At 41.3% G+C, this 14086-nt stretch overlaps 1 protein-coding gene across 1 annotated transcript in view; it reads left to right on the top strand.

The window, feature by feature from the left end:
* ELP3 (elongator acetyltransferase complex subunit 3) overlaps positions 1–14086 on the top strand; it is a 90794-nt gene that overhangs the window by 60293 nt on the left and 16415 nt on the right. The window contains exons 12-14 of the mRNA XM_069805501.1: positions 548–613; positions 5805–6032; positions 8540–8621. Coding sequence (XP_069661602.1) covers positions 548–613; positions 5805–6032; positions 8540–8621 — 376 coding nt within the window. The remainder of the gene's footprint in view (positions 1–547; positions 614–5804; positions 6033–8539; positions 8622–14086) is intronic.

Raw genomic sequence — 14086 nt, 5'->3', positions numbered from 1 at the left:
CCTCAGTGATGCTCTGTGGATGCTAGATCAGCATTAGCTTTACTTTCTGATATTTGGATAGGGCTTCTGCAACAGTTCTCATTTAAAAGCAAGGAAAAAGTTGCTGAGATTCAAAAACTGGCTGCTTAAGGACTCTGGTGCTTTGGCGTAGATTTTGCCAATGTTAGACCTTCCCAATGCAGGGTAAAAATGGATTATGCCGAAGTCTTTTTTTCGCCTCTGTTATTTTTTTATGTATGTTGACTTTGCCTCCAGACCCTACTGTTCGTGAATCAAAGGGTACGTTTCTTCATGAACCGTAATGGTTGCTTAGTGAATTGATTTTTGTCAGCATGTCTTTCCATTTAGCACTAAGACCTCTTTCTGAGGTGTGTTAAGGATGGATCGGTGAGCATTTTTGTTTTGAAGTCTACCCATTTGAAATTCGCCCATGCAACTTCATGCAATTTCAGTTTAGTTTTGAACCCAACAGGTGGCTGGAAATCTGTATGTTTCAGAGCTTAATGTTTTTCTCCCGTGTAATTTTTTTTCCTCCCTTTCTTTATAGTGTCGTGATGTAAGGACAAGAGAGGTTGGAATTCAAGAAATTCACCATAAAGTGAGACCATATCAGGTGAGATTTGTCTTATTTTCTAGGAGCTTGTTTCAGACACAATTTGTTACATGTGTTTTGTGTGGAGGTGTTGGGACCCATTTGTAGCATGTCCAATCCTGCAGTTTGCCTTTGTAGCTGGATCCAATTTTCCATTTATTTTCACAGCAGCTTTGGATGTCTTCTGTTTGAGCACAGTCACATGTTGAAATTTATGGACCACCATGTTCAATAAACTGACTACAGTGAGCAGTTATTTTGGTATTTGCACTGCTATAACAAAATAACTGCCTTCCCTTTTCTCCCTCCTCATTACAAATTTGGATTTAGAAAATACCAATAACACCATGTATGCGTGCTGAACAGGAATGAATGTTTAGCAAGATGAGTTTACAGCCTTTTTTTTTGTGAATGTACATGTTTATACAGGCAAACAATATATGTATAAATAGACTTCTGCACATGTATGTCTGTGTATATATATCAGTAGATCCATTTAGCATGTGACACATATGTTGTGTTTTTCCTTCCTAAAATAGTCCACAAAAAGATTGCTATGCTTATTTTATAGAAGGTAAAACGTTCACTGCCGAACTTCAAGCATCCAATTTAGGAAACTAATTCTCCAGTTCACTGTAGTCACAAGGAGGGATCAATCCTTCCAGAAAGTGGTCAGGAGGTCCATGGCACCCAAGGAGATGAGCTTTCTAAGATCACACAGGGTCTGATCCATCTTATTATACATGTCTGCTGTGACTAATAAATCATACCCTGGAAGTATTCCCTTCCTGTTCCTTTGCTGACATTAAGGAGGGACTGAAATGATTCTGGAGTTTGTCCATCATATATTGCCTTTACTTTCAAACAAGAATTCTTTGTGCCAGGCAGAAGATACTGCCACCCCCAGGTAGAAAGCTGAATCAGAATGACACTTGGATACCTCTCTTCTCTTCTGTGCAATGGGCACGTACCCACTTCCTAAAAGTGAGCCACTAAACCTGGGGTTGGGCTTTCTATGTGTCAGCATAGAGAGAGATTCCTGACAGAGGTCTTGTGCTTTGGAGGCTCCACTGATTATTTAGGCTTCAGAGATGCTCTGAGTTTGGTGCCAGAAGTTAAGTAGAATGAATATTCTCTGACTTTAGCATCTGAAAGGTGTTCTCGCTTTTGCAAATCAGAGATTACTAGGAGCCATATTCTGTTTTTTCTCCTGCCATTATGTGAATTCAGATAGAGTACAATACTTCCCATCTTGCATAACAGAAATCCAGTATAACTGGATATAATGTGTATAAGTGTGTAATGACCCCAAATAAATTACCTTGTTCTTACCAGATTTCTGCAAGAATTGAGGCTGTACAGACTCATTTGTACATAGGCTGTGCAGCCTTTGTGCTCTGCTCCTGTTATCTAATCTGCGGTCATCTCACGAAATATTTTCCAAAGATGTCTGTTGTCAGCAGTGCTAATCTAATTTAAATTGTAAATTTCTTGAGTAGTTAGCAAATAGCTTATCACAGGGTTTTCAAAGCAACGTTCTGTTGAAAATTCCCTTTGTTAAACTCATCTGTCTGAGTGGCAGGAGGATGTCATTATGTAGTCGTAGTAAAATTTATCATGACAGCAAGAAGAGGAATGTTCTGAAGATGGTATAATTTTTCATGTGCTTTAGACTAATGACAAGGTATGATGTTTTTCTTAGCTTCATAAGTAAACAATGCATCCTTTTGATAAGAGAGTCTATCGTGTCAGATCTAAAACAAATTAATCGCTTGCTATAATTAGTTATACTTCATGTAACTTCTTTCTGTTAAGGATCAGTAGGCTGTATGTATTTTTATAATGGCAATAGTGTGTCTGCTTTTAAAAGTTTTGGGTTTTTTTTTTAATCAATTTGAAGTAGATTATTTGCCTGTAGCTGGTTATTTACAGAGCTGTCTCTAAGCTGCCTTTTCAATTAGTGGTGTTTCTCCATAGCAGCGGAAGGTATTTGCTTGCTCTCAGAATGGTTAAGGCTGCATAGTGCTACGTAATAGCCTTAAAAATGCTCTAGTGAATTGTTGCTGTAAAGAGATGTTGGATGGACAGTTTTTGAAAGGCAAGGGGCAATAACAGCTCTGTTCAGGTTATGAACCTACATTAGTGTTAAAGCAGAAAGTGCAAGATGTGGAAGCTGCTGCTGTTCCTGCGAAGCGGGGAGGGTTGGATCAAGATAATGATCTTGATATAGAGCTCTAATAGGAATAAGGCAGATTTTTAAGCTGGGGGTAGCTGTTCTAGCTTAAGTGTGTAATCGGCAATTGGGTTTTCCCTTTGTTTGTCGAAGGAAGTTTAAAACAGACTGTGCTGGACATTTACTAGGATTGCGTACTGAAATGGTAATCCACCCTGATGAGGATTATTCTTACCCAGCGCACGGGATGGTTTACGGACAAGGGGCTGACACTGGGGACTGCAGCACGCTGCTGTACATAGCTATGTACCAACCGACCGGGAGGTGATTCAGGATGGCTTTTGCCACATTTGTACAAAGCCTTTTCCTTCTGGGATACTGGTATGTCTTGTGAGCCCCTGGAAACCCTTTGAAGGGATTTACGTATCCTAGGGCCCTCTGTGCCCAGGGAAGTGGGGAGAATAAAAAACTCAGATTAGTAGGGACTTTTCTGAGCAGATCAGCTTACCTGATACGTGCTTATGATGCTATAAAAATGCACACAATATAAAGTCTCCTGGTGAAGGTTCCTGTAGTCTTGCTTCATCTCTGTCTGCAAGTGGCTTTTGGACTCCATGTGGGCATAACACGGCACCTAGTCCCTGCTAGAGGACAGGCAATGGAGCCATGTTTTCTACTTGTTTTGTTTTGTCTTCAGGAGAAACCAGGAGTTCTCCAATCTTGCCATTTTGAATTCTTAGTATAGCAGTGTTTAATAATATTTTCTGCTTTTTTTTTTTTTTAAACATTAGCAGTAAGCTTCAACCTAACTGCTTTTCCACATATGAAACTAACTGCAAAATCTGGGTATTTTAAAAAACTCATGCTCTTCTATTTTCCTGTACATTTCCATTTTACTAGGGGCGTTGTGTACCTAGTGGTAGATCTGGATCAGTGTGTGTCAGCCTGACACACAAGCTGGAGTGGAGTTGTGCTCTTGGAGAACTTGGCACATCGGCAGACATCTGCTTGGGCGCTTACCCCGTGAGCTGTACGTCAGTGTTGAAATGAGCCTTGCTTCTGTAGTCAGTAAGGGATTTAATTGTGAGCTGTGTTCACCCAGACTTCATCACGGAGTAAGGCAGGCAGGCGACAGAATCCCTTATGGCTTTTCTGTAAACAAATCTTTAATTCATGGATTTCTGGGTATTAGAGGATTTGCAGAAAAAACACTGAGGTCTTTTGCTTTGGTCTTTATAGTAGTACTGGGGAGAGCATGGCAAGGTATACATAGGGATCAGTCCTATACTGTACTGTCGGGATGTAAATGTTAGAAACGCCAGTGCAGTGCTGGTGCACAGGGCATCCACTGACACTTGCCATTCATGTTTGAAGTCCTAAAGTGAAAGGAGGCTGTCAAAATGATGGCAGGTGTACCTATGTGACAGTTTTCGTTCAGATCAGGGGTGTGCTTTTGAAGCAAATCCTCTGATTGTTCCCCACTTTGAAAGCATCAGGAAGCACAGAAACCAGATTCTGTTCAGATTTAGTTTAGGAAGTGCCTTCCAGGAGCATACCTAATGTGTGCCAGCTGCTAATGGGTGCCTAGCTCTTTGGAAGAGAACCAGGACTAGTCTGTACTGAACCCCCCCCAACCATATCCTGTGTTGTCACCAGGCTCTCAATATCACAAACTATTCCTGCCACTCCTCTGTTGAGCCAGGCAATTTGGGAAATAATTTTGGTCTGCTTAGCAGCTGGTTGTCACAGGTGGGCAAGGGAGTCCCTACAGCAAGGATGGGCAGCTATTTCATATCAATTCAAAATGCAAATAGAGTGACTCACTATGTCACCGGAGATGTGACATTATCATCACCGGCTACAGGTTACATCAAATTAACTCAGTGGTAACTCTGCTACCTATAAAGACAGCTACCGTTATGTGATATTTGATCAGGTCTCATGCTGCTGTGAGGGAGTCTCATCTTGAGCCCTGGGGCTGCTCCTTGATGATGGTAGGTCAGGACTCTCTGAAAAAGCAGTTTTTTCTTCTTTCTACTCTCTTATCCACCAGTTACTCTTTATAGCTTTTCAGTGCTCTGCAGAAGTAATTTCTTCTACGCAGGCATGGTCTTTATTGTATTCTCCAGAGCAGCCTACTCTCACTTCACTTTTCCCTTTCACTTGTGATCTTCAGAGCTGCCTTTGTCTAGATTGCTATCAAAAATTGGATTTGAGGGCAAGTAATATGTTGTCACTGGTCAGGTCTCAGGGTATTTGTCTGGATGGTTTTGGTGTCTTCAGTACTATCTGAATGAGTAAGAAAACACTTCCTGCTGATTCTGTAAAGCACATGTAATGCAATACTCAACACCAACTCCTTTCAGACCCACTCCTGTTGCACTATGCAGTTTGCTCATGTAGGTAGATCCTGTGCGGTGCTGGAAGGAACTAATTGGTAAAGTAGTTGACTGCTGCTTAGAAGACTCATGTTCTGTAGACATCCCAAGCCATTTCTTTTGCAAAGTAGTGGAGACATGGACCTAAACACAGGTTTAGTGAAGGCAGATGCAAAACTACTCATTCTACATTAGCAAGTTTGTAACTGGATCTGAATTTCAATTAGAGCAAGTCCCTTGGTTAGAGGCAAGAGTTGCTGCCCCCATTGATTTTGCAGTGATTATGAACCTTGAGTAACTCAAGAAATATAGGTTTTAGGTTTCTGACTTAGACAGGAAACCATGTGGGTTACCAGCCCTTCTTGAAAGCTTGCAAATAGGGATAGAAGACTAGTTCTCTCCCATTGGCAAATACATTTCTATTAAAGTAGTCACATGTTTTATCTTCAATATGACTGCAGTAACAGCAGTTCTTATCCAGTACTGCTAAAATCCATCTAGAATTAAATTGGCCTTTAAGAAAGCACTGCATGCTTCCTCTGAATCGTAATAGTTTATGGATCCATGAAATTGGTTTTGGTCTGTTCAACATGTTGCTTAAATATTTTTAAAGAAGTTGTCCTTTTCTCTTTTCCTCTTTGTATTTGTACTCTTTGACCAGATTGAATTAGTTAGAAGAGATTATGTGGCTAATGGTGGCTGGGAGACCTTCCTGTCCTATGAAGATCCAGAGCAGGATATTCTTGTTGGCCTCCTACGACTGCGGAAGTGTTCAGAAGAGTCATTCAGACCTGAGCTGAAAGGAGGCGTTTCCATTGTCCGGGAATTGCACGTGTATGGGAGCGTTGTCCCCGTGAGCAGTCGGGATCCTTCAAAATTTCAGCACCAGGTACTCCAAGCTGTATTTATTTTTTATCTGTGCCTCTTTCTTGCACCCCTCTCCCCAACACAACTGGAGAAGAATTTTTTTTAATATCTGAGATTCATTCACTTGCTTTGAATTATAGTCTGCTGCAATAGAAACAGAATTGAATTTGAGCCTCTTCTTGCATTTCACCTGCTGAAATCATGCTGCTTCTGAGTTTTTGTTAGTGTGATCATGTTTAGATAATTGTGACTGCCCTGAGATTTAAAAAAAAAAAAAAAAAGCATGGCTGAATGCTATCAGTGTTGCTTCATGCCCATACAATATGAGCTCACATATGCTGGTGCTAATTTGACTTTGGAGTACTAAGCACCTTTGGTTCTGAATATCTTTCCTTTGATATCCTGTATGGTACATCAGACTTGACTGCAAACTGAGTAAAAACAAAACAAAGGGGATACATCCATTGTGTCTTTTTGTTTCCTTCTAAAATTGATCTTGTTCAATAGACTAATTTCACTTCTGAAATCTGAAATGCATGTGGGAAGGTGAGATTTTATTTGGTACTGCCCAGTTTTCTTTCAAAGGAACATTTATTGAATGCATTCTTCCTACCAAAACAGAAGAAATCCAACTTTGGTTCCGAGATGTTTATCAGTTTAAGTGATTTGGTGAGACTCGTGAGTAAACTCTCTTAGTTGGGTCAGACAGTTTTTTGCTTCAGACACACTTGTGAGACCATTTCATATATATCTTAAAGCATGTGAAGAATAGAGTGGAAAGCCGTGTTTCTAATTCCTCGCAGTGACTCATACGAAAATGGCACATTATCCTTCTGCTGCATGTAACATGCTGTGGCTTGCAGTGAGCAAAAATGTGAATTAAATTTTGCTCTGGTAGGTTTTGAACCTTTGGACTGAGCTTTTAAAAAAGCAATCAGTTTGTCCTCTTTGCCAGAAGTGCTCAAGGCTGATGTTTTAAATTAACTTCCTTGTATTTATTAATCTTTCCCTGAGTATATGCATTAAGATGCAGTTTTGCTAGATACTGATGATATGTGACCATAAGGCAGTGGCTGGCAGGGGGAGTGGATATTTCCACTATAAAATAGTTAACACTTAAAAATTTAGGAAGAAAAAAGTGGTCATCCTAAGTATTTGAAAAAATATTTTTAAAAAATAGAGAGAAAAATCAATTGGAAGTAGCCAACTACAAACATTAAAATAGGCTGCAAATTGAAATTTCATGGCATATGACGCACTCATGTTCATTCGGAATAGTCAGTGTTCAAGAGGTTAATCAGAAAGTGTTCTTCACAGTTGCAGGGGCAATTTCTGATTAGAAGGACGTTTTAGAACGAAGATTTCTGTGTGTTATTTAAAAATGCCTGTAAGTTAAATGGTTTTTAGAATTAAATCACATGTGCTTCAGTGTCGCCACATCCCCATTTGGTACATCTTGTCAGGAAAATAGATGAACAAAGAGCTGAGTATAATTCCTGCATCCTAATGTTAGGAGTGAATTAATCCAATCAATTATACCCAGATATATAGGACAACTAAGTTGTTAGAGTAGAAAGGCTATTTGCTTATTTTGAAGCATTATTGTGATTCCAGTAGCGCTCCTGCTGTGCAAGATTTCCAAATGTAAATAGAGGCATGGATCTGGTCCAGAATATTAACACGTTCTTCTGCAATTCTTTTCAATTTGGCATCTCCTGCGTCACGAGTTGAGCCTAGGAGAGTGTTACAGAGCTTGAGCCTAGCCTAGGTCTGCAAGGGTCACGCAGCGGTTTGATGGAGCCTTTGTGGGTAGCCCCGACAAGCCCCGTGGTTGCTGCGTGCCTCAGTTCTTCATCCTGAAACGAGCATGGTAACAGCTCCCGACTGCTGGAGGGGTTGTGGAAATAAAGATTACAAGGTGCTAAGGCAACATGTACATCAGAAAAGTGAACAGCAGCAGGGCTTGTCTCTGGGTCTGTAGTGTCTGGCCGCATCTGTTTCAGCTGATGTCCCCAGTCAGAATGGCACTGGGATCCTTCTGCAATTTGACAGTGTAGGCAACTGCGTCTGGCATTTGTGCTCTGGCTTTGTTTAATTCACTAACACAAACCCAGGTCTAGTAAGGTAGCCATTAAGGTGGGCGATTGTTATTTAGGATTGGTTATCTCAGCAGGATAGATTTGTTCAGCGACAGGAATTATGGAATGCCTACCAAGCTGACTTACCACCAGTGGATTTAACTTCATTCTGTTTCTGCCACTAAGAAGCAGTCAGACACTAGAACTGTCTATGAATAATTTCATGATCAGAAAAAAATCCCTGAGAAAGCTCCACTCTAAAGCTTAGTGTTGCTACACCTCTTCTCAAGCCCTCTCCTGCAATATTCAGCAATAGTCGTGATCACAGGATCATTCCTGTGCCAAAAATATGAGTCTTTTGGAACTGTACTAATGCTTACATTCTGACCTTGCTTATGTTTTCTATTTTTACAGAATTTATCTCTTCTTCCTGTTATTTCTCCCCTTATAGGGATTTGGTATGTTACTAATGGAAGAGGCAGAAAGAATAGCCAAGGAGGAGCATGGGTCATGGAAAATTGCTGTAATTTCAGGTACCTTTGCTTTATCCTTTTTTTGGTGTGTGTATATATCTTAATCTGAAAATAAACCCACTGCAGCCAACGCCACTGCTTTGAACTTTCTTTGTATTAGGTAGAAAATGAGCATCAGCGGCTGCTTCTTCATAATGGAGTCAAATTCCATTGTAGCTTTGTCCAGACAATACTATTATTGTAAGCAGCATACCAGAGGACATGCTGCGGGGAACCACCCTTCTCCTGGTGCCGAAGGAGACAGTCTGTGTGACCATGGGTGTCTTCCTCCTTCAAACACTGCTATTTGCGACCTCCCTGATTTGGCCCCGTCACAGGTTGTTATTGTCGAAGGCTGCTTTCCAGAGCTTATGAGGATAGAAAATTGCCAGCCTCCATTTTAGAGTCTTTCTGCAAGTACTGTCATTAGGGTGGACAGATGTGCTTTTAGGATACATTAAGTATTATCATGAAGAAGGGAGCTATATAAGAAAGAGCTGCAGCCCTTTCTCCTATTTCATTTTCAAGGCATTGTGACTAAGAAGAATGGCGTCAGTTCATTGCGTGTGTGTGAAGTCGAGGTCGGGACTACCTTTGTGTCTTAATTTATCTTACATTAGCAGTTACGGTAGCTATAGAAAGCTTTTATAGGCATATAGGTTATGTAACTGGGGAAGCTGGCGAATTGCATGGGAAGAGAAACTCCTGTTGGCATGAGATTAATATGTGCTGGGGGACTTAAACAGAATAGCTGTAATACAGACCTTTTAAAAAAAATCTGCTACCCCACCAAAAAAACCCCCGAAAAGCAGAAATCCACAACTTTGATCCAAGCTGCTGAGTGCTGAAGTGAAGAGTTTCTCTGTGTGTTTCCAGCTGTGTAACATCCCTGGATGTTGAAAAGCCGAAGTGGGCTGTCTCAACAAGTACTTGTGACAAGGGCCAGAGTGTGAGTGAGAAGAGCATGCAGGCAGTAGCCAGATGCTTAAAGATAATTCTATATTCTCTGGATTCCCTATTTCTTGTTTGCTTAAGACATACGCCAGTCCTGTTTCCCTGTTGCTGCGGCGTGGGTGTCAATGTGAACTGGGAATTTCGTATGGCTAAGAAACGTCTGTACCACGTCGCTCCTCAGTAAAGAAGAGAGGCGAAAGTGAAAATGGTTTCTTTCAGTTTTGCTAGTAGCGTCTTGGCTTGGGATGCCTGGAGAGAGGAAGTCATGATTCCTCTGTGCCAGAGAACACTTCTTCTGATGACAACAGAAAATGTATAGCAATTACTAAAAAATTATTTGTGAAAGCATTCATGTTACTAATTTTAGCTGTATTTTAGCAAACTGATGTAAAGAATATATTCTTTGCATCAAGATCCAGTGCAAGAAGTCTTGTTTTGCTGCATGCACAGTTTGTGGCATCCTACTAAGACCTTGTCTGTGCTTTTAATTTTTTTTCCCCTGGAGTGCAAAGTACAATATAGTACAGTTTATCTTTGAATAAAGAATCCTATAGCATCTGCAAAGACCGCAAGTTTTCCAGCTGTTTCCTTGGAGATGTTACCACTTGAATTTCAGTTCTCCTGTAGGTTTTATCTGAAGTAAAAATGCAGCTAGAAGTTCTTTCTCCATTGGAGGATGAACTTGGTTTTGCTAATTTTGGTTTCAAAACATTTTTAATCTGGGAACCTATTGCAAGGTTACATCTCCAACATACTGCAAAATTTTGACTGCTGTCTAGAGAGAAGTGTGTAAGGGCGATCTGCTTTGAAGATGTCTCTCACAGGACTCTCATTAGTACTGCGTGTTTTTGTGAATGCTTTGTTGCAGTGTTTTGCTTAACAGTGTGCTTTTGTTCAACAGTATTTTCCAGTCTTGCACTTAAGGGCTACATCAGTATTAGTCAGCTAAATAGTGCCAGAACATGCAAACTGCATCTTCAAGGAATGGTCCCTGGTCCATGCTGATGCATGCACTCTGCCGGAGAACTGCGTGGGGCAGTGCTAGTCCATTGAGGCTGAAACCTCAGGGCTCCTGCTAGCAAAGTAACAGAGTGGACAGTTGAATTTCTGTACTCATAACAAGTTTTAGGAAAGTTATGTCTAAGTAGCAAACTCTCTCTTTGATTTCTTCAAAAAGAAATACATGTATTTTTAAGATAGGAAAGCAGGAAGGGTTTTCATTATTGGCTAAAGGTTAGGGCTCATCTCTAAGATCAGTTCAAGTTCAGCTCTGGTTAGAAATTAGCAGCAGCCATTGTGGCAGGGGGGTTGGACTAGATGATCCTGAAAAGTCTTTTCCAGCCCAAACCACTGAATGATTCTGTGATCATCTGTGACTGTTCCCTACCCTAGCTTTGAGAAGGGGCATCTCATACTGTTTGTTTTAGGACAGCCCATTTCCTAGGGACCCCAAGCGACTGGGTGTCCCCCCAGTATCTTGCTGTATGCCAGAGCCTTGCTTTGCACTATTGATCACTGAAGATATTCCTGTCTCTCCAGATGTGTGAGGCCAGACACCCATCCCTAGCTCATGCAGCTGGCGGGGGGGGCCTCTGACCTTTTAGGGAATGAATTTGGGGAGCTAGATAATTCTGGACGGGTCCAGGAGTCTCTGGCTGACTGAAGCATGGCTTGAAGTTGCCTTGGAAATGCATTTAACTCGAGCCAGATTAAGGTAAATTCAGATGAAAGTATGTATGTACGACATCCGAAATGGGCAATACAGTTACAAGAGGTTATGAAAAACAGGAAAGAAAGAAGAAAACCACCATATGACTAATCTGCTTTTAGTGAGGTTACGTTAGAAACGCCTCTCTCCTGTCCAGCTGATTTGCTGCCCATCCTGATCAAGGTAGTATTCAACATTTTCTGACATCTCAGGCTGTGTCCATTAGAGCCTTTCTCATTAGAAACCTCTTTCTTCCATGGCAGAGCATGTTAGCTGCCAGAGCCAATTTTCCTTTTGTCCAGGCTCCCTGGAGGACTCCAGGCATAATTTTTTCCCCTCTGCTTGCTTCCTTCCCATGTATAACCTAGTCAATACTCTTAATTAAACATTATTTCACTTGCCTGCAAATGCAGATGTCCCCTTCGTTAGGTCCAGCGTTGTGTCTTGTACTTGCTCATTTCTTGCTTCAAGGAGGGCTAAAACTCCTTCCCCCTCAGCAGTGAGTCAGTGGCATATTTCAGTGTGAAGTGTTCGCATTTTTATATTCTCTATCAGGCAGTACTGTAAAATCATTTGATACAAACATGTAAATGGGAAACAAGTGAGTAATTCATGATTGCCTCCTGATTAAGATCAGTAAGACCATAATAATCAGATTGGGGTGACTGATCCCAACATCTTTCTCCTAAGCATACTGCTGCAGCCAGGAATCCACAGTCGCAAGGCTGTGAATGGAAATTAAACTAATACCACCTGTTTTCTGTAGTCTCCATGAGAGACAGAATTGTTCATTATAGTCGGTGACTCATCTCCCAGTCTGTTGGTGCTGCTTGAGCACACTGTCTCATGTGTTTAAGGAAACTGTGCTACACTTGCCTTTGCCTTTTGCAGTTAGGGAGAAAACGGAGGTTCAGAACTTTCTAAAAGTAAATCCGATGCATCACACCAGCGTTAAATTCACCTGTGATGAAGAACATTAAGGCGAGAGAAACTGAGCTGGCATATAAATCAGAGGTAAAGTTTCAGGGCACAGCTGACGGTACTCTAAAGTATCCTAATTTCCTTGTGTAAACAGCCTTTTGGTCACCCTAGAAGTAATAAATTACTTGAGTAATCAGCGTCTCGTAGTTCATATTGGATGTTGATTCATGGGCTGCCTCGGAGATTGCCAACTGCCAGGGTGTACTCAGGAGACCTTAGGACGAGACTCTGAAGTATTGCTGGGAGGATTGATGGGGTTTGGGAGGGCTCCCTGGAGTTCTGCTTCCAGCGCTGGTTGGTTATTTTTAGAAATGCCAATCTTACTAGCTATTAATAAGAGAAGAAGTGGCCCAAGATAAGTGGAAATATGGGAATGTTAATGAATTGACTCTCTGATGTTTGTCTGCTTCAGATTGATGGCCTTTGAAAAAAAATTAATTAGGGGGATTTGGAAGAAGCCAAGGATAAACCTGTACTAGGGGATTGGTGCTGTGGAATAGCTACTGTGTACAATGCTCTAGTTCTTAATGAACTTCAATTTTGAAGGTTTAATAATGTAACAGCTTTGAAAACAGGCTTGATACTGTATTAACTGGGATTTCTGTGCAGGCGTGAACAGGAATATTGCTGTCCTTAAGCAAGGGCACTTCTGGAAAAGCCAGCGTTCTGCAAGGGTGTTCTGGTAGGAAGCTTTTTTTATATATACACCGTAATGTATCTTACAAACAAAGGTTTATAATGTGGCCTGACTTCTGCATAATACAGACCAGAGACTTCCACCTGTCTTGCATCCATCCCAGCTGAGCATGTTTTGGAAAGTGGGAACCTGTTTTGCTTTGTTAAGGCTTTTGTGTGGTCTCCATCTGCAGGAGCTTTCCTTAGAGTGGGCAGAGGAAGAACTGGTAAAACAAACCCTACACGAAATGAAGCAAGCAGGAGTTGAATGTATGGGGAGACCTCCGTTGTGCTTCTTCCTTCCTCAACAACCCTTTTCCCAATCTCAGCCCAAACTATCCCTGTTTATAAAACCCAAACAACTAAAAAACCCACAAATTCTGAAATTAGATTGGGTAGGAAGTATTTAGAGATCAGATTAATGTTGAAATGAAGGTGATTTCCATCCTAGTGACTTGTAATACACAGCAGTATAAATAGCATTGAATCAGAACTGTGAGCAATAGCAGTTTTCAGGGTTTTAAAAATAAATATTGTTTTCTTTCATGGGAATCTTCCTCTCTGACTGGCACTGTTCTTAAACTGCCTGCAAGTGGTAATCCTCCTTTTCAAGGCTGCACCAGGGGTTAAGGGCTTAAAGCTTGTTCTTAGTCAAAGCTGTGAGTGTAGAGTTCTTTGAGTTGCGGGTTTCGTCTTTGTTGTGTTTATAACCCAAATTGGGCACACGCTTGCAGTCCAGCTTTTTAACTGCTGCTTTAGCTTTTTAACTGCTGCTTTAGCCGAGAATTACTTCTGGCTTAAGGCAGGTTTATCTCCAGTGTGCTTTGTTCGTCTCTAATGGCTGTTTTATAGAAAGACTAGCGCTCCTCCCTGGTTTACCAGTCTCACCCTGCAATCTGGGCAGCATTCTGCACTTCATCAGCTGCGATCGCCCTACCCAGAGCAGGGTGAGGACCTCTCCCTGCGTCATGAGCGGAGGTATTCATGAGACAGTGAGCAGATTTTCCTTTAAAAGCACAATCAAACCAAGACTGCACAAATGAATGCCATCAGTTCCTGCGCTTCTTCAGAGCACATTAGTTTGCACTCCTGGGGAAAAAAAAATAAAAATTCAGAGTTTCCCAGCAGACTCTTCCCAAAGCATTTTGTTCTTCTGGCTGTTCTTGGA

Source organism: Haliaeetus albicilla, chromosome 18 (assembly GCF_947461875.1).
Source record: "Haliaeetus albicilla chromosome 18, bHalAlb1.1, whole genome shotgun sequence".
Lineage (NCBI taxonomy): Eukaryota > Metazoa > Chordata > Aves > Accipitriformes > Accipitridae > Haliaeetus > Haliaeetus albicilla.
The sequence above is the reverse complement of the archived record's forward strand: the minus strand, read 5'-3'. Positions and strand labels throughout refer to the sequence as shown.